Source organism: Manis javanica, chromosome 5 (assembly GCF_040802235.1).
Source record: "Manis javanica isolate MJ-LG chromosome 5, MJ_LKY, whole genome shotgun sequence".
Classification (NCBI taxonomy): domain Eukaryota; kingdom Metazoa; phylum Chordata; class Mammalia; order Pholidota; family Manidae; genus Manis; species Manis javanica.
Window position 1 is genome coordinate 67,353,101 of NC_133160.1, and position 20,500 is coordinate 67,373,600.

General features: G+C 34.1%; 1 protein-coding gene across 1 annotated transcript in view; it reads right to left on the reverse strand.

Annotated features, from left to right (window-relative positions):
• The window catches only part of FAT4 (FAT atypical cadherin 4), a 177,304-nt gene that overhangs the window by 86,300 nt on the left and 70,504 nt on the right, over positions 1-20,500 (reverse strand). The window contains exon 3 of the mRNA XM_036997876.2: positions 10,857-10,988. Coding sequence (XP_036853771.2) covers positions 10,857-10,988 — 132 coding nt within the window. The remainder of the gene's footprint in view (positions 1-10,856; positions 10,989-20,500) is intronic.

Consider the following 20,500-nt stretch of genomic DNA (forward strand, 5'->3'; position numbering starts at 1 on the left):
AAACTACATTTGTGGCTAGGGTCCTGCCAAACTGCTGCCAGCCCTTGGAAGAATGACATCCTAGAATTACAGTGACCTTCATGAGGAATGTTCCACCTAGGTAAGATCATTTAAAAAGTGCATATAAAAGCAAGGGCTCCCAAATCAAAGGAACAAGAAGAATAAGATACCTATTAGCGTACAAAAGCCTCCAAAAGACTTCAAATTCTAAAAGAGCTTCTTTAAAAGACTTGTTATAAAAGGCTAATGAATAATTAATGGTACATGAGGCACCCAAAATCAAAAACAAGAAAAGATTGATATAAGTCCTATTGCTTCCCTTTATCCTCTATTTGACTATTCATTCTCTTAATTCTGTCTGAATTGCCTTTCTGCAACCATAAATAAAGTCTAGCAAGTTAATGAACTGATACACCCCACATCTACCATTGAAGGAGGTCCCACAGGGCCCTACCCAAAGTTGACAGAACTCTGAGGGATTTTTTGATAAAATTGCTGTATTAGCAATTGCTGTCTTAAATAGCCAGGTCATAACTTGATTATAAATAATGAAAAACCTTGCCAAATTTTGGTAAATACTGGGGCTACAGGTGGGATCCTGGAAAAACTGGCAGAAACTGGCTAAGGTTGAGAATTCTTGCCAGAGTCAGCTCTTCTGGATCTCTGTCTGAAGTACCCAGCAGAAAGAGGAAAATAAAATATCTTTTGCACCTTCTTTTGGAATGCCTCTTGAATCCAAGGGGTTTTTCAGAACTGCCAGAAATATTTACTGTTTGTCCCAGCTAAAAGCTACAAGGTAGTTCTGTGGTCAAAAACTGGTCAAACTGCAGAGCCTGAAAGAAAAATTTCATTATGCTTTCTCCCCTAAGCTAAAATAAAACTATGAACCCAAAGGGACAAAACCTTCTAAGGCCCTTGTGGAAAGATTTATTGGTGAATCAACTTATGATATCATTTAAGTTACAACCCAATTTTTTGAGGAATTGAGAGTTTCAAATCCTTATAACTCTTTGAAAAACTAAAAATGCAGCTGTAGAGGCAGTTCAGAATTCACCTATTCCTTTTTACCAATCCCTAAGCCTCCCCTATTTATCTTAAAAGGTTTATAAATTGCATTTTCGTCTATGTGTTTGAGATGTAAATATTAAAGTGTATACTTCAGGGAGGTAATTCTTACCAGAAAAAAAAAAGGAAGGGAAAGGGCATTTAGAACTTGGACTAATGGAAAGTCTTGAGTGTACAGAAACGATAAGGTCTCTGTTTGCATTTCTTTGTGTGTTTATATGTCTATATATATGTTGTAGATATGTGGTATTTTCCACCTGCAGATCATATTACTAAAATTAAGTTCTAAAAGAGGTCTATTTAATTGGAGTAAACAAACAAGCACTTACATTAATTTTGTATTCATAAAGCTTTAAAAAATATAATAAAGACTAACCTAATGCTTTTCCTTGATCTGGGAATATATTCAAGATTAGAGTTAATCGAAGTTTTTAGATAATTATAGACATGTTAAATAGGCTTGTCTTAAGAGTTATCAACACTGAATATAAGGCAGACATATAACTTTCATCTGACCTGGATTTTTTAATGAAATAAGTTCATATTATCTCTGTTATAAAATTTGTCGGCAAGAAAAATTACTTAGTATGAAGAATTTTTTATAAGTAAACATAATTGTAAAGTATATCAAATAAATATATGTAGGATAAAATGTTTTTAGTTGACCTTTTAAAATAGTTTTCCCAGATCTTTTTCACAACCAGAAGCCTTAAAGTTTTGCTAGATTAAGTTAAATGATGAACCGAGTTAAATTCATTGAATTTCCAGATCATTTCTATATAAGATGAAATACTGAAACATTAATTTCATTAACTACTGAAGTAGATGAGCTTATCCAGTTTCTGCTTCCTTTTAGAGAGAAATGAAAAATATTTGGGTCTATTAGTAGACATGATTGATGCCACACTGAGAAATTTTCTATGAGAAAGCACATTTCTAGAAATTATAAAAATATTTATAAATTTTCCAATCTACAGAATACTAATATAAAAAATAGTTCATAGTTGCCCACTTCTTGATTTTGACTAGAAATTCCCAAGGGTTTAAACTAGAAATTCCCAAGGGTTTAAATTTCTAACATATGAAACACTAAAACTATTAAAAATAATAAGGGAAAGGAATTTTATGTGTGGTCAAGACTCACCAAGATTGGAATGAATTTAATTAAGTAAATGAGTTTTAATATCAAAAGTAAACTGGTGCAAAAACAGAATTTTTTTTTCTTTTTGTTAAAGGACAAAGTTAAAAAGACAAAGCACTTTTGTTCTGCTCTTTATTAAAGATTATAAAAGGTTTGCCTTTACCTTTTAAAGTCATCTGCCTAAAAACAAGGATTTTGTGTTTTGCCAAAATAATTTCAGGTCTCTGATTAGTTAAACATAGTATTCTGAGTATTAAAAAAAGTAAGTATGGCTCAGAGCTATGTAACCTTCTGTATTTGCCTGTGAGGTTTTTAATTATCATTTTAATTAAATAGATGACTAAATATTTTTTCACAGTGATCTGTTTCTATTTGCCTAAGTGTTTTAAAACCTTTTTCATATTTTTGACAAAATTCCCCCAAATCAAAATCCAAATGAAATATTTTTGACCTTACACTAACTGGAATTTTTAAGAGGGTCCCTGGAATATCCCAAAAGATTTGCTCTATCTCCTTATAAAAACAGATATTAAACCAATTAGGTTTATCTGATATGTTAAATTATATAGGAAGCACTATCAAATAAAAATTAATCCTAATTCATCTTTATGTATATCCTATCTATCATATAGATATATGTTTTAAGTGTTCCAGAAATTATGTAAAATTCCTGGAAATCTGGGATGTCCTGGCATAATGTTATTAGTCATAATTCCAGTTATGATCTTAAAATGTTATGTGTCACAGAAATAAGCAAATTTCTTTGTTAAATGCATTGTAATGAACTCTCATCAGAGAGTTGCCATCATCAGTTCATTGGCCATTTTTAATCATGGCCTTTTTAAGTCTTTTTTCATTTATAGATGGTTAATTGTTTCATTCTGATGGCTTCTGCAAAAGTGTTTTGTTTTCAAGGAGATTCATGGAAACTACTCTAAAATATAGGTTTTTGATGAATTAAAGATTAAAAAAAAAAAGAAGAACAAGGTATGAATTTCCAATGCTAATGAAAAAACTGGATTCAAACAGAACAAGTATTAATTACATAAGGCTAAATGAACTAAGGAGGATGATTTTAATTCTTCATGACGTTTGTTTAGAACATTGCTGGTTCTTTAATGTTTTGTTTTTCCAAATTTAAGAAAAATTTTTTCTTTTCTCTTCCTATGGCCTACAGTAGATTAGTAAAGTACACCTTTGCAAATAAAGATGAAACATTTATTTTTTCTTGTTACCTGATCCCTTCATAATTTGGAAACTCTTCAGTATTATTTTCATAGCACTATAGTCAGCTATTTGCATAAGTTCAATGAGAATCTGTTCTCCTTATAACAGTACACCCTGGAAATATTGGTTATATCACCAAGACTTTGACTAGAATGTCATATTTGAAAGAAATACACATTGACTCACTAATGACCAGAGAGCTTAAGGAACTAAGGTTGACTTTATGGAGCCAATAAAGCCCTTTGGAAAAAAGGAATAGTACCTTGCTTAAAGCTTCCAACAAAGCAATCTTAAAAAGAGCTTATGTTATCAATCACTATTCTTGTTGCAGTTATGTAAATAATCAGAACAAATCTAATGCAAACAAATTCGTTGTACTGTGATAAGCTTAAAAAAAGTGGGGATGATTGTAGAGAGAAAAATTATGTTTGCACTTTCGTAGATAATCGGATTTTAGTCCTGTTAATTGTCTTTGAGGTTTTGTTATAGGCTTATAAATTAAACTCCATCCTGAATTATTCTCATTTCCTCAAATCCCTAGCTATGACTAACCAAACTAGCATTTCCAATATTCTCCCATCTTTCTGATTTGGAATCACTAAGAACAAAGACTGCTCTTGAATCTCCTCTATACAGACTATGGCAGGTGTTTCTCACTACCCAGAAGACAGCCAGACTTCAGGTTCTCAGACCTTGCATATACATCTCAGAGCTAAAGAGGTCTCTACCTGACATCTAGGCCTGTACAAAAAAGAAGGTACCTTCAGGTCAAATTGACTAGAGGGAGAAGTTGTCAACATCAAGGCAGACTGCTTCTTATGAAGACACCAGATCAAGACTTTATACATTAATTAAACATGAAAATCTCTCTTCTCTTTCATTTCTTTCCTCTTACACTGGCCCAGAAAGATCATGCTATCATCTCTATCTCCCAGGCTATTGCTAAGGGAGGTAAGCTTTGCCTCTCAGACTGCTGGATTTGTCATCAAAAACTCCTATTTCTCCATTAACAGTGCCACATTGGTGGGAATGGTTTGTGCCCTGGCAGGGTTTGTCTTTGTCTGTAGTAACTACCATTCCCCTGGACCTATGAATGTCTAGACAGCTGGCCTATAGAGGGTGATGCCTCTTAGGTTAGCCAGCTGTGGTCCTTACTTTCCACAAAGACACCTCATTGGTTGACTCCCTTGGATTTATATTATTAAGTTAGAAAGGATTCACTTCCTTTGATAGGACCCTGTTTTTCCAGTTTGCAGTAAATGTAATGAGGCTATGTTTAGAAACCTCTTCCTAACTATTGGAAGTATTGCAAAACCTGCTACTAAGATGATAGCTGCCCAACCAGAATCCTTAAGACTCTTTGGCTAAAGTTGTTCCCTTGATTATCTTTTCCCTGGACAAGGAAGTATCTGTGCTGTGACTAATATCACCTGTAGCACCTGGATTAACATTTTTGTGGAAATTGAAATTCAGGTACATAAAATCACTGGGCAAGCCACTTGGTTTAAAAACAGTGACTATTTCATTGGGGTCTTTCTTTGATATTTAATTTTAATTGGTTTGTTTCTTGGGACCATGGCTCCAAACTGCACTCCAAAACCTTGAGAGTTGTCCTGCTTATAACTATCATACTAATCTCCCTGGAGTGGTGTATTCTCTCCAAAACCTTAAAGTCATGTTCACAGCCACTAACCACTAAGAAAATTATCTAAGACTGGAACATCAGAAAAAGAATGAAGAGACTGGCCAACTTAAGAATTGTTAACCTAAGGTTGTGGCCTATGAATATCACAGAGATTGAGCAAAAAGCATGACCACACAGAAGACTGACAAAAGTAGCAAGAACTACAGAAGGGTTGCTGAGAGTGGTGTTAATACCTTATAATTTGATTATGTCTCTCAGTTAAGCTAAAAGTCTTATCCAAAGGGGTGAACTGTTACTAAAGGAGACAGCAGCCCCAAAATGAAGTCACTTGAACTAAAGCCAATATTAGTAAACCAAGACTTAATACCTAACCTAATTATAATTTCAACCCTACACATACAGGAATTAGCCTTTACCCAGTCAACATGGAGTTACAGAATTAGCACTAGTGAGGTAATCCACCTGATAGACCCTTTCCATTCCCCTTAGGAAGGTGATTTTGCCTAAAACAATGCACTCTGCTAATAATTTCCTTGTTCCACTCCCTTTCCACCTTTAAAAATCTTTCCTTTTCTATAGCTTGGTAGAGCTCTTTCTCTTGCTAGATGGGATACTGCCAGATTTATGAATCATTGAATACAGCCAATCTGATTTTTAAATTCACATAGTTGTATTTTGTTAGGACATCAGATTAACTAGAAGGTACTAAAAATCTAAAACACCAAATCTCTTTTAATAGAAAAGTACAACTATCTATATGTGTATGTTTTGTTTCTTTTTCCTTAATGTTTTGGCAAAATTTAAAAATGACTATCTAACTAAAGAGATGAAAGACTTGTACTCTGAAAACTATAAGGCACTGTTGAAATAAATTAAATGAGACACAAATAAATGGAAATCAATTCCATGTTAATGGAAAGGAAGAATTAATATTGCCAAAATGGCTATCTTGTCCAAAGCAATTTACAGATTCAATATAATCCCAATTGTTTTAGAGCCACTAATCTTAAAATTTATATGAAACTACAAAAGACCCCAAATAGTAAAGTGAACTTGAAAAAGAAAAACAAAGATAGATATCATACTCCATGACTTTAAGCTACATTTCAAAGCTATAGTAATCAAAACAGTATGGTACTGGCATAAGAAGACAGATCAATGGAATAGAATAGAGAACCACAGAAATAAACCCACAGCTATGTTGGCAATTAAGTATGACAAAGGAGGAGAAAATAGACAATAGAGAAAAGGCAGTATCTTCAATAAATGGAAAACTTGACAGCTACATGCAAGAGAAGGAAACTGGATTATTATCTAGCACCACACAAAAAAATAAACTAGAAATGGATTAAAGACCTAAATATAAGAAATGAAACCATAAAACTCCTAGAAGAAAGCAGGTAAAAATCTAGAACATAAGCATGAGTAATTTTTTTCTGGATATGTCTCTCCAGGCAAGTGAATCAAAGGCAAAAAAAAAATAAACAAGTGGGACTACATTAAACTATAAAGCTTCTGTAAAGCAAAGAAAACCATCAGCAAGACAAAAAGGCAACCTATGGTATAGGAAAAAATGTTTGGAAATGATATATCTGATAAAGGGCTAACATCCAAAACATATAAAGAATTACTCAACTCAACACCAAATATATAAACAACCCAATTTAAAAATGGGCAGAGGACCAAAATAGGTATTTTTTCCAAAGAAGAAACACAGATGGTCAATAGGCACATGAAAAGATATTCCCATTTACTATTCATCAGGGAAATGCAAATCAAAATCACAATGACATACCACCTCACACCACTCAGAATGCTCACTATCCAAAAGACAAGAAATAACAAATGTTAGTCAGGATGTAGAGACAGGGGAACCTTCTTACATTGTTGGTGGGAATGTAAATTGATGCAGCCACTATGGAAAGCAGTATGAAGCTTCCTCAAAAAACTAAAAATAGAAATACCACACAACCCAGTAATTCCACTTCTAGGAATTTACCCAACAAAAAGAACATCTCTGATTCAAAAAGATAGATGCACCCAGCTGTTTATTGCCATATTATTTACAATAACCAAGATACGGAAGCAACCTAAGTGTCCATCAATAGATGAATGGATAAAGAAGATACGGTACATATACACAATGGAATATTGCTCAGCCATAAAAAATAAAGCAATCCTGCAATTTGTGACACAAAGACGGGCCCAGAGGGTCTAAGTGAAATAAGCCAGGCAGAGAAAGACAAATGTTATATGATTCCCTTTCATGTGGAATCCAAAACCAAAATAAAACAAAATGAACAAAATTGAAATAGACTCATAGACACTGAGGATGACTGGTAGTTACCACAGTTGAGGGGTTGGGGTAGAGAAGTGGGATATAAAAATTAATTAATTAAATAATTAAAATAAAACAATACACATTTTTAATGGCTGTCATTACATTTATGTATTCACTGTTAAAATTTGTGCATTTATTTATTTATTTACCTTTTAAAGGTTAATAAATGCATTTATGAAGATCATACTCATAAGCTACAGTGAAGTTTTCAGATATTTCTGGGGTTTAATTAAGGGTAAGGAAATTAAAACCTATGACCTATGTTAGGCTTAACTTAAGGGAGAAGTGAATACTTATTTCTGGGAAGGCTATTCTCCTTTCTGAAACTCCAGAACATTAATTAATCACTTAACCTAGCAAGAAGAAAATAAGTCATGGGATTTTTCATGGGAAAAGGTAAATTACAAACCATATAAGTTGCCATACAGTTAGAAGCATGATGATTATGTAAGTTAACTTAAAATATAAATATAGAAGACAGTAATCTAAATTCTCCCCAAAAATTTAACAGTCATCACTTAGCACTAACTTTATGTTTACTAATGGAATTGAAAATCCATTAGGTTGCTTAGATAATATCCTTAAAATATATAAAGCTATTATTGAATTATATATTTTGTTTTATAAATATGTACATGCAAATTAAAGGACAAATTGAAAGAGAGCTTTAAAATTTTTAAATTTAAATAATCTGTTTTTTTAAATTACAAAGAATACATCCATTCATGATAAAAACTCAACAAAATGGGTATAAAGGGCAAGTACCTCAACTTAATAAAGGCCATATATGACAAACCCACAGCCAACATTATACATTACAGCAAGAAACTGAAAGCTTTTCCTTTAAGATTGGGAACAAGACAAGGATGCCCACTCTCCCTAGTTTTATTCAACATAGTTCTGGAGGTGCTAGCCATGGAAATCAGACAACACAAAGAAATAAAAAGAATCCAGATAGGCAAGGAAGAAGTTAAACTATCCCTGTTTGCAGATGACATGATATTGTACATAAACAACCCTAAATAATCTACTCCAATACTACTAGATCTAATATCTGAATTCAGCGGAGTTGCAGGATACAAAATTAATACACAGAAATCTGTTTCATTCCTATACACTAATGATGAACTAACAGAAAGAGAAATGAGGAAAATTCCATTCACAATTGCATCAAAAAGAATAAAATACCAAGGAATAAACCTAACCAAGTAAGTGAAAGACCTATACTCTGAAAAACTGCAAGACACTCATGAGAGAAATTAAAGAAGATATACCAATAAACAGAAACACATCCCATGCTTCTGGATAGGAAGAATTACTATTGACAAAATGGCCATCCTGCCTAAAGCAATCTACAGATTCAATGGAATCCTTATCAAATACCAACAGCATTCTTCAACAAACTAGAGCAAATAGTTCTAAAATTCACATGGAACCACAAAAGACCTCGAGTAGCCAAACCAATTCTGAGAAGGAAGAATAAAGCAGGGGAATTATGCTCCCTGACTTCAAGGTCTTCTACAAAGCCACAGTAATCAAGACAATTTGGTACTGGCACAAGAACAGACCCATAGACCAATGGAACAGACTAGAGAAGCCCTGATATAAACCCAACCATATATGTTCAATTAATATACAATAAAGGAGCCATGGATATAGAATGGGGAAATGACAGCCTCTTCAACAGCTGGTGTTGGCAAAACTGGACAGCTACATGCAAGAGAATGAAACTGGATTATTACCTAAACCCATACAAAGTAAACTCAAAATGGATCAAAGATATGAATGTAAATCCTGAAATCATAAAACTCTTAGAAGAAAACATAGGCAAAAATCTCTTGAATATAAACATGAGCAACTTATTCCTGAATGCATCTCCTTGGACAAGGGAAACAAAGTCAAAAATGAAGAAATGGGACTACATCATGCTAAAAAGCTTCTGTACAGCAAAGGACATCATCCGCAGAATAAAAATGCAACCTACAGTATGGGAGGATATATTTGTAAATGACATATCCAACAAAGGGTTAACATCCAAAATATATAAAGAACTCACATGCCTCCACACCCAAAAAGCAAATAATCTTATTAAAAAATGGAGAGAGGATATGAACAGACAGTTCTCCAAAGAAGAAATTCAGATGGCCAACAGGCACATGAAAAGATGCTCCACATTGCTAATTATCAGGGAAATGCAAATTAAACCACAATGAGATATCACCTCACACTAGTTAGGATGGCCAACATAGAAAAGACTAGGAAAAACAAATGCTGGCGAAGATGTGGAGAAAGGGGAACCTTCCTACACAGCTGGTGGGAATGTAAACTAGTCAACCATATGTGGAAAGCAGTATGGAAATTACTCAAAACTCAAAAAACTAAAAATAGAAATGCCATTTGACCCAGGAATCCCACTCCTAGGAATTTACCCTAAGAATGCAGGATCCTAGTTTCAAATGTCTATCACACCCCTATGTCTATCACAGCACTATTTATAATAGCAAAGAAATGGAAGCAACCTAAGTGTCCATCAGCAGATGAATAGATAAAGAAGATGTGGTACATATATACAATGGAATATTATTCAGCCATAAGAAGAAAGCAAATCCTACCATTTGCAACAACATGGATGGAACTAGAGGATATTATGCTCAGTGAAATAAGCCAGGCAGAGAACGACAAGTATCAAATGATTTCACTCATCTGTGGAGCATAGGAACAAAGCAAAAACTGAAGGAACAAAACAGCAGCAGACTCACAGAACCCAAGAATGTACTAACAGTTGCCAAAAGGAAAGGGAATGGGGAGGATGGGTGGGAAGAGAGGGAGAAAGGGAATAAGGGGCATTACAATAAGCACACATAACATATGGGGGGCCCAGGAGGAAGGCAGTGTAGCACAGAGAAGACAAGTAGTGACTCTATAGCATGTTAGTATGCTGTTGGACAGTGATTATAATGGGGTATGTGGTGGGGACTTGATAATGGGGGTAATCTAGTAACCACAGTGTTGCTCATGTGATTGTATATTAATGATACCAAAATTAAAAAAATAAAAATAAAATAAAATAAATTACAAATAAAATAAAAATCAATACCTTCACCACTGAGATAATAATTTGGAATGATAAATTCATTAGAAAAAGGATATTCATTACAAAAATATTTTTTCATTTGAGAAATTAAAATAATTCAGTTAAGAAATATAAAATGAAACCAGCAGTTAGCATAGTTGTGAATTGCTGATCAAAAGAAAATTACCTCTTCATAATTTCTATGTTAGCATTCTAACAACACATTTCAACAGTTAAGGTTCTTAGGAAAAGGGCACACAATGCTTATAATTATTGGGTAATAAAAGTTGTCAAAATATAATATAAATTTGATAGATCACTGAAATACTAGGTTTTAAAAATTCAGAGACAGGCTCTGAGTTACCTCATCTGCATCCATGGCTGTAAGCTGCATAATCTTAGAGCCATCTCCAATGTTCTCCTCCACAGTGAGATCAAGCACATCTGTTGGAAATACTGGTGGATTGTCATTGATATCCTGAAGTGTTATTTCTACCTACAAAGAGAGAAAGAACTGATACATGAATGCCCTTGTATCTGCAAGATAACCAATTAAAATGTATAGCAAAAGTCCAGTCCACTTAACTTTCCCAAAAGAATCAGGACCTTTATATGTAACTCCAAACAGAAAATACTCTAGAGAAAGTTGTGAAATCTTTAAAGAAAACATAAAATCCAAGTAAAAATTGTTTGACCTGTTGGTAGTAAAAACTGATTTTAAATGGTCATACCAGAGTTTATACTAGAAAAAAGGTCTATGATATGATCAACTGTTATTTTAATCCCCAGATTTGTGAAGAATTGCCCATATTCAGGGCTGTCTGCATTCGACCATTAGATTTTGCCTGACACACCAATGAGGTGGCATAAAATTTTTTCCTTAAATGTTTATACATTAGCAATAAATGTCTGGGGAAATAAAGAAATTCACATTTTATTTTAAGAAAATTTTCCCTTTAAAATCAACTTTCAACCTGTAAGGGAAGAAAAATACACATCTTTTCTTTCTATTTCCACTCCTATTAGCACTTCTTAATGTGTCTAAAGTTAAATAATCATTACTTTGAGATGTAGTGTTTGTATAAATTTAACATATTAATAGCTTTGTTTGAAAGATCCTAGTCAGAGTTATTTGTTTTCTTACCTAAGAAAAATTGTCTAGAAGGAAGGATTTGTGAAGTCTAAATAATAACTTCAAACCATGTGTTTTCTCTTGACTTAGTTGCTAAAAGCTGAATATCTGATTTAAAAAAAGGGAAGATAGCTGCTAATAAAACCAAAAGTTTCCCCAATTGGGTCACAAAATTAAGTCCTGGAGAAAGACCCGTCTATACATTTAGCTGGGATATAACCAAGACATTTTTCTCATAAGATGAAATGTCATTTTTTATAGTTATACTGTAAAAACTCAATCAGACTCGAGTGATGAGGATGACTATGAAGATGGAGGGGAGCAAAAGAATTCTGGTTTGTCCTCATTCAGGAGGAGGCAGGGTGGGATGGAGAGAGATGTAATAGGTAGGATTATCACTGTTCTCTGATAAGGAATGAGCGGAAAATATGGGAGAGTTAGATAAACAAACGGATGAGCAACTAATAAAAAGAAAAACTTAGAAAACAGTATACAAAATTAAGTACTTAATAATTATTATACCTTTAGTAGGAGAGCTTTGATAACAAATGGCTCATATTAGCCTAGGGAATGGTGAGAAATCTGCCACTTCTGGTTTTGGCTGGCATCATTCTCTACACCACTACCTTTCAGAAAAGATTCACAATAGCTACAACTGCAGCCTAGAAGGAGTATGTCCAACTTCCTTGTATATATATTTCAAAAGACTGAAAACTGCAGATTTAAGAATTAATAACTTTGAAATCTCATCTGATGTTCATCCAATAATATAATTTTTAATGTTCTTCAGAAATTAGCAATTATCTTCATATTATATACGTGTGAATTTTCATATACATGTGCATAGTCTTTAAGATACACAAAAAATATAAATGAAGTGTAAGAGCAAACTAATTTGAATACTTCAAAATTCAACTCTGACTCTTAGTTTAGTAGAATTTTTCTTAAATTCCAAATTTTTTTAAATCCTTAATTTCATGATTTGGTCTAATTCACAACCAACATGCCAAACTTCTGTATGCCTGTGTGTGTGCATGCTGGGCATATGTGTGTGTATGTATATGTGTAAAAGAGAAAGAGACATTTTGTAAATGTGTGAGACAATGTGCATTTATTAATGTGTGTGTTTGTGAGTGTGTGTCTCATATTAGGAAGAACACTAAATTAAGAGTAAGGAGAATTCAAATCAGTTTGAATTAAATATGACATAAAAGATACATAAGGAAAGAATACCACACACTAGAAATGTGTTAGGTATACCAGAAAGATACCTCATTGTGAATGGTGAATAAATGAACTGAATGATCCCCTTATGTATTTTAATAGTTATACCACAATAACTAACATATATGTGCCAGACATTGGTTTAGGTGATACGTGTATATACATGTGTGTACATATATACAAATACACACACATAAAAAATACTAAGAGCCCTATGAAGCAAGTACTATCACCTTCCCATTAAATAAATGAGTTAACAAAGGTAAAGAGGGTAATTACCCAATACCAAAGAGCATGTAAGTCAGTAAGTTTTCTTTATTACTATGTAAATTTGTCTCTTTCATGTTTAAGTGTGTTTTCCAATAAAAACAATGAATTATATTTGAAAAATATATGTCATAGCTATATAAGTATGTTTTCATAAATGTGCATATTATTTATGTCTGAAATCTAGATGACTTACAAATAAAATAATTAGCATATAATCTTGCATTAGCTAATAAATCTCTGTTAGAATTGAAAAGCAAAACAGGACTAGCTGGTCTCTAGCTATAGCGCTAGAAGTCTTTGATCATGTATGCTATATGAGGTTTTGGCTAACTCCATCATTTCAGGTACAGAAAAGTGTTCTATTTTTATTAGAAAGAACAAATTTAGTTAATTATTAATGAACTCAAAACTAAGCATTTCTGGACATATCTGTCATCAATCAGTTATAAACATAGGATGTAGAACATTTCATCATTGTATTCTAATATATACAAAGGTTATATATTTTATTAAGGATCCCATAGGTCACCCATTTAATTAGTTTATCTGTTATCCTCAAATCAATATCAACTTGCCAATTAAAAAGTTAAGAACTTCATAGGCCATTTTGTTTTTTGAAAATCTAGATATTTTCTCCTAATTGTCCAGTCTCTCTTTCCTACTCCACAATTCCTCAGATATGTTTGAAAAGTTTTCAGCATGTCTTTTCTAAATTCACTCAATAACCTCGGGTGTGAACTATCTAGGAGAAATGATTTGAGCTCATTGGCATAAGTGGGTGTTAGGCTGCAATCCCTTCCCTTCATTTCTTCTGATACTTTGTGCCATGTTACTACCTACCAAGATTTCCAAGATCATTGTGCGTCTTTGTTTATGAGGGGGTCACTGATTCCAGTATTTATTCTTTCAATATTTTAGAATCGGCCACATACAGGCATATGCTAGTCACGGGAAATATAGAAGAAAATGGTAGGTTCCCATTTCTTGTAGGCAAGATGTTTGGTAATGGAAATATGTACAAATAGAAACATTCACAATTATGTCTGAGAAACACTTTGTTGATGTCTCGATTCCAATTTTGTTCCCTCATCATGGATAATTCCTTGAAGTGCTTTACTTCTTGCTCTTCTACGATCCTCTTAATGATTCCAGATCCTAACATGTTTGGCTCACTCCTGGATCTGCTACCAAGGTAGGGCTTGTTCCTTGATTATGCCTTCTTTTAACTAAGGTTTGATATGATTGGTTCTGAAATAGTATCATATAAAATACAGGAATCAAACATTAAAAGTTTAAAGAAGATATCTGGGAAAAAGAATTAAGATATTATAATTTTTAAAGACTCCTTTATTTCCATACAAATTATATCACTTTAAGTAATATAGACAATGGTTATTAGTGGTTCATTTAAAAATTCTGAGATTTTAAAGTAGCCAACAATATTATTCCTAAACTAAAAAAATTGTATATGTTGAAAAAATGCATTCATTATTTTAAAAGGCAAAACAAAAACGACCGCATAGCTAAGCTTTTGGGATTAGCATTGCCCCCTCAGTGTTTCACATTTATCTTTACACTTGATTAGACCTGAAATAAGTAAAATAGTTGCACTTAAATATTTTGCACACACACAAAAAAACCCATCACATTGTGCACTCAGAAGCTATGAGTATGTATAAAATACAAAATATGAGTATGTATAAAATACAGAAGTGGCTGTATTTTAATAAAAACAAACAAAAACTTCTAACAGCCTTCATAATTTAAGTTGAGGGGGAATTGTCAAGGTATCAATTCTGAAACTTTGTGAAAATTGACCTTCATAGATGAAAGAAACATTACACCATGAAGATAAGGTCCTTGCATATTTTATGTCTGCCTATCAAAAGTTGACCTTTGAGCTTAGATATTTGGCTCTTCAGAAACATATGTGGTTTCACCTGCTACAATTACAAGGGCAGTTGGTAGCTTTGTGGTTGACTAACTCATAACAAAAACCTCAGCTGCAGCTAATGGTTGATCCATAAGTCCTGTCTGATGCTACCACCTCTGTCACCATTTAGGGACTTCCAGAATAATGACTTTCTTGGTCAAGACACCTGATCCCTAGGCAGTGAAACCTAGGCAGTGAATTTGTCTCATGTTAGAGATAAAAACATGACTAAGATTAATAGGGCTAATGACCAATTAATTCAAGAATCCTTTATATTCAGCTTCCTGAATAGTTAAATGGATATTTAAAAACCAAAAATCTTTCTGTGCAAGTTATTGCTATGAGTATAATGCTTTCCTCTTTTTACTTTTTACTGTAATATGCAGTCTATCCTTTTATCTTACAGTGCAGCAAGTATGAAATTTTATCTTGGGGATTTAGTCTTAAATTTTTAAGTGAATAAATCAGAATACAAATATAATCAATAAGCAATTGCTAATTAGCAAGAGCAATTATCAAAAATCATTACTCTTGTGCAGCTACAACTATAAAAACATAGTATCCACTAATTTAATTGACATTTGGAAAATAACACACTATAGCCAAGGCTAAGGAATTGACTAACATAGCAAGGTCTACTAGGAGTTCATTCCCTACTTAATAAATTTATCTTTGCTTTGTGGTCATAATCTCAACCACAACTAAGAATATATTCTTAAATTCATAAGCTCTTTGCAAGCTAAATAAAATGGTTCCTTGTGAATCAAGTTGAAATTTTGAAATCCTTTTTTTAATTCACAACCTTCCGATAACCTACTTAAAAAATATTGTCCTAATAAATAAGGATGAAAGCAATCTGCATTTTTTCTTTTTGGGAAACTACAGAATTTATAAAACACTAAACATTCAGAAACTCTACTTATTTCCAAGCAGACATATTAAAATTTTTAGAAGGAATTTTAAATATCATCACGTCTCTCTCGTTTATTTTACAGAGAATTAAAGGCAAGGCATTGAAATGTCAAGTGATTAATCTATAAAAACCAATGGTTGGCCTCTTTACTCTAGCCTGGTGATTTTTCCAGGGACCTGTGGAGAGAACCAGGACTGGGGGGCAATCTGGGTTATATACCTTGAGCTAACGCCTTTAAACTTCACATGAAGACAATGATCTTTCATATGAAATATGCATTTGATATCAACAGGAAAATTATTTTGAAGAAATTAATATTTAATTATCAAATACTATTTTATCTACATTCTTGCTCTCATTTTTGAGTTTCTTCATTTCCATTAAAGGAAAATAATCTGTGAGAGTTTTTATGATCAATGCCACTAATGCCACTGGAAAACTATTAGTCATTTAAGAAAAAAGCGTTGGGTTTATAAGTAAAGAAATGTAATCTAAAATTTCGGTAGATAAAAGTGAAATTTGTTGCTTTTAAAATGTCTACAAAGAAGCTGTATCTTTTTCTGAAAAAAAAAGCAATCATAAATACTCGTCAGAAGTGGTTAAAATCTAAATGGTTGGTAGGATAGATATAAAGTACATAAACCACATAGTAGTAAAAGAAGTTGCATCAAGGTAAACAGTGCTTGATTACTGCTTTCATGTGTGGTAAACAAAATTATTTACATTTTGTCTTTTGTTTTTGTGAAACTGACATCCAAAAGTTAAATTCCTCAAATAAAATTATCACTTAAACCACATACGTTGTGACAAAGCATTGCACAAAATATAATGATTAGGATTCACATGTATTATTTCCAAATACATTATAATACCATCAATATTGTGTTTAAATACTCTTTTAATTAGCAGTTCTGCCAAAACTATTTATTTCATAATAGCATTTGTTGTTTGGATTTCTTTAATAGATTTTTATATTAGAGAAATTGATCACTGCAAATGTTCAGGTTACAAAAGATCACTTACACTCTTCAAATCAGTGACTTTTAAACCCGGAGATTTTGAAAGAAAGAATTGTCTTCTTCTTTTTTGCATTCCTACAACTTACCCTAAGCCTAGCATGTAACTTTTCCCTTAGAGATATTCATATTTTAAAAGCAAGCCCAGTTTATTTTTATATTTTTATTAAAATCACATGTTCAGCAAATTTAATAAAATAAAATATGTTATTGATATGTAAGGAGTGTATTAATCAAAGCTGCCCCATGATACAATGATATTTAGAACCAATTCAATCCTATTGATTTATTACTCCTTGTGTGCCCATCATGTATTAATTTATACCTGATATAATTCAGTAACCTCATACTCAGAATGATAAAATTCAAAGAACCTCAGAAATGTTGGTAGGAATATAAATTGGTTCAATCATTGTGGAAAGCAGTATGGAGGTTCCTTAAAAAACTAAAAATAGAAATACTATATGACCCAGGAATTACACTCCTAGGAATTTACCTGAAGAAAACAAGATCCCTGATTTGAAAACATATATACACCCCTATGTTTATTGCTGCACTATGTACAATAGCCAAGATATGGAAGCAATCCAAGTGTCTATCAATAGATGAATCGGTAAAGATGTGGTACATATACACAGTGGAATATTATTCCACCATAAAAAGAAAAGAAATCCTACAAATTGCAACAACATGGATCAGTCTAGAGGGTATTATGCTTCGTGATTTCACTCATTTGTGGAGTATAAAAATAAAGCAAGGAGGTGGAGCCAACATGGCGGCGTGAGTAGGACAGTGGGAATCTCCTCCCAAAAACACATATATTTGTGAAGATACAACAAATACAACTAATCCTAAAAGAGAGACCAGAAGACACAGGACAACAGCCAGAATACATCCACTCCTGCGAGAGCCCAGCGCTTGGTGAAAGGGGTAAGATACAAGCCCCGTCCTGGCGGGACCCGAGCACACCTCCCCCCAGCTCCTGGCGGGAGGGAGAGGGAGCCCAGGACTGCTAAACACCCAGCCCCAGCCACCCGCACCAGAGTGCAGACACAGTGCATGCATGGAGGGCTGGAAACTAGGGAAGTAGGGCAGCAGGACCTCTGAGCAGGTTCCGAAGCTGATGCCTCTGTGACAAAGAAAAGCGAGTGCTTTTTGACAGTCTTAAAGGGACAGGGACATAACAGCTGGATGGAAACAACAAAGGTCACAGTCTAGTGGCTGGAAATTACAGGGAAAACTGGGTGCACTAACCCACTGGGCAACAGCTCTGAGACCCCTCATGGAGGTAAACAGCCAAACAAACCCCCCATCCATTACCTCTCTCAAAGCAGAGAAGCAGCCTAAGGCAAGCCCCACCCTCAGAAAGGGCGTTTTCTCCATATCAGCCAGGCAAGACACAAAGACCCAGTCTACACGCAATTACCCAACACAAGCCACTAGGGGTCACAGTTGTCCAAGTAAAGAAAGGACAGTAGCAAGTGAAAAGTTTGGCCCTCCCAGCTGGCAGTCGATAGCACCTGTCAACATGAAAAGGCAAAAAAATATGATCCAGACAAGACTAACCCAGATAGCTTCGGCATCTGCTACATCTTCCCCTGAGGAGGAACCTGGGGAGATAGATTTAGCCAGTCTTACTGAAAAAGAATTCAAAACAAAAGTCATAACCATGCTGATGGACTTGCAGAGAAATATGCAAGAACTAAGGAAGGAGAATACACAAATAAAACAAGCTCTGGAAGGACTTCAAACAGAATGGATGAGATGCAAGAGACCATTAATGGACTAGAAAACAGAGAACAGGAACACAGAGAAGCTGATGCAGAGAGAGATAAAAGGATCTCCAGGAATGAAAGAATTCTAAGAGAGCTGAGTGACCAATCGAAAAGGAACAATATACACATTATAGGGGTACCAGAAGAGGAAGAGAGAGAAAAAGGGATACAAAGTGTCACTGAAGAAATAATTGCCAAAAACTTCCCCAAACTAGGGGAAGAAATGGCCTCTCAGACCACAGAGGTACACAGAACTCCCATGACAAGGGATCCAAGGAGGGCAACACCAAGACACATAATAATTAAAATGGCAAAGATCAAAGACAAGAACAAAGTATTAAAGGCAGCCAGAGAGAAAAAAAAGGTTACCTACAAAGGAAAACCCATCAGGCTATCATCAGACTTCTCAACAGAAACCCTACAGGCCAGAAGAGAATGGCATGATATACTTAATGCAATGAAATAGAAAGGCCTCAAACCAAGACTACTGTATCTAGCATGAATATCATTTAAATATGAAGGAGGGATTAAACAATTTCCAGACAAGCAAAAGTTGAGGAAATTTGCCTCCCACAAACCACCTCTACAGGGCATCCTACAGGGAGTGCTCTAGAGGGGAGCACTCCTAAAAAGAGCACAGAACAGACCACACAACATATGAAGAAGGGAGGAGGAGGAATAAGAAGAGAAATAAAGAATCATCAGACCGCATTTATAATAGTTCAACAAGAGAGTTAGGTTAGACAATAAGACAGTAAAGAAGCTAACCCTGAACCTTTGGTGACCACAAACTTAAAGCCTGCAATGACAATAAGTTCATACCTCTCAATAATCACCCTAAATGTAAATGGACTGAATGCACCAATCAAAAGACACAGAGTAATAGAATGGATAAAAAAGCAAGATCCATCCATATGCTGCTTACAAGAGACTCACCTCAAACCCAAAGACATGCACAGACTTAAAGTCAAGGGATGGAAAAAGATATTTCATGCAAACAACAGAGTGAAGAAAGCAGGTGTTGCAATTCTGGTATCAGACAAAACAGACTTCAAAATAAAGAAAGTAACAAAAGACAAAGAAGGACATTACATAATGATAATGGGCTCAGTCCAAGAAGAGGATATAAACATTATAAATATATATGCACCCAATACAGGAGCAACAACATACCTGAAACAAATACTAACAGAACTAAAGGAGGAAATAGAATGCAATGCATTCATTCTAAGAGACTTCAACAGACCACTCACTCCAAAGGACAGATCCACCAAACAGAAAATAAGTAAGGACACAGAGGCACTGAACAACACACTAGAACAGATGGACCTAATAGATATCTACAGAAGTCTACATCCAAAAGCAACAGGATACACATTCTTCTCAAGTGCACATGGAACATTCTCCAGAATAGACCACATACTAGGCCACAAAAAGAACCTCAGTAAATTCCAAAAGATTGAAATCCTACCAACCAACTTTTCAGACCACAAAGGCATAAAACTAGAAATAAACTGTACAAAGAAAGCAAAAAGTCTCACAAACACATGGAGGCTTAACAACACGCTCCTAAATAATCAATGGATCAATGACCAAATCAAAATGGAGATCCAGCAATATATGGAAACAAACAACAACAACACTAAGCCCCAACTACTGTGGGACACAGCAAAAGCAGTCTTAAGAGGAAAGTATATAGCAATCCAGGCATATTGAAAGAAGGAAGAACAATCCCAAATGAATAG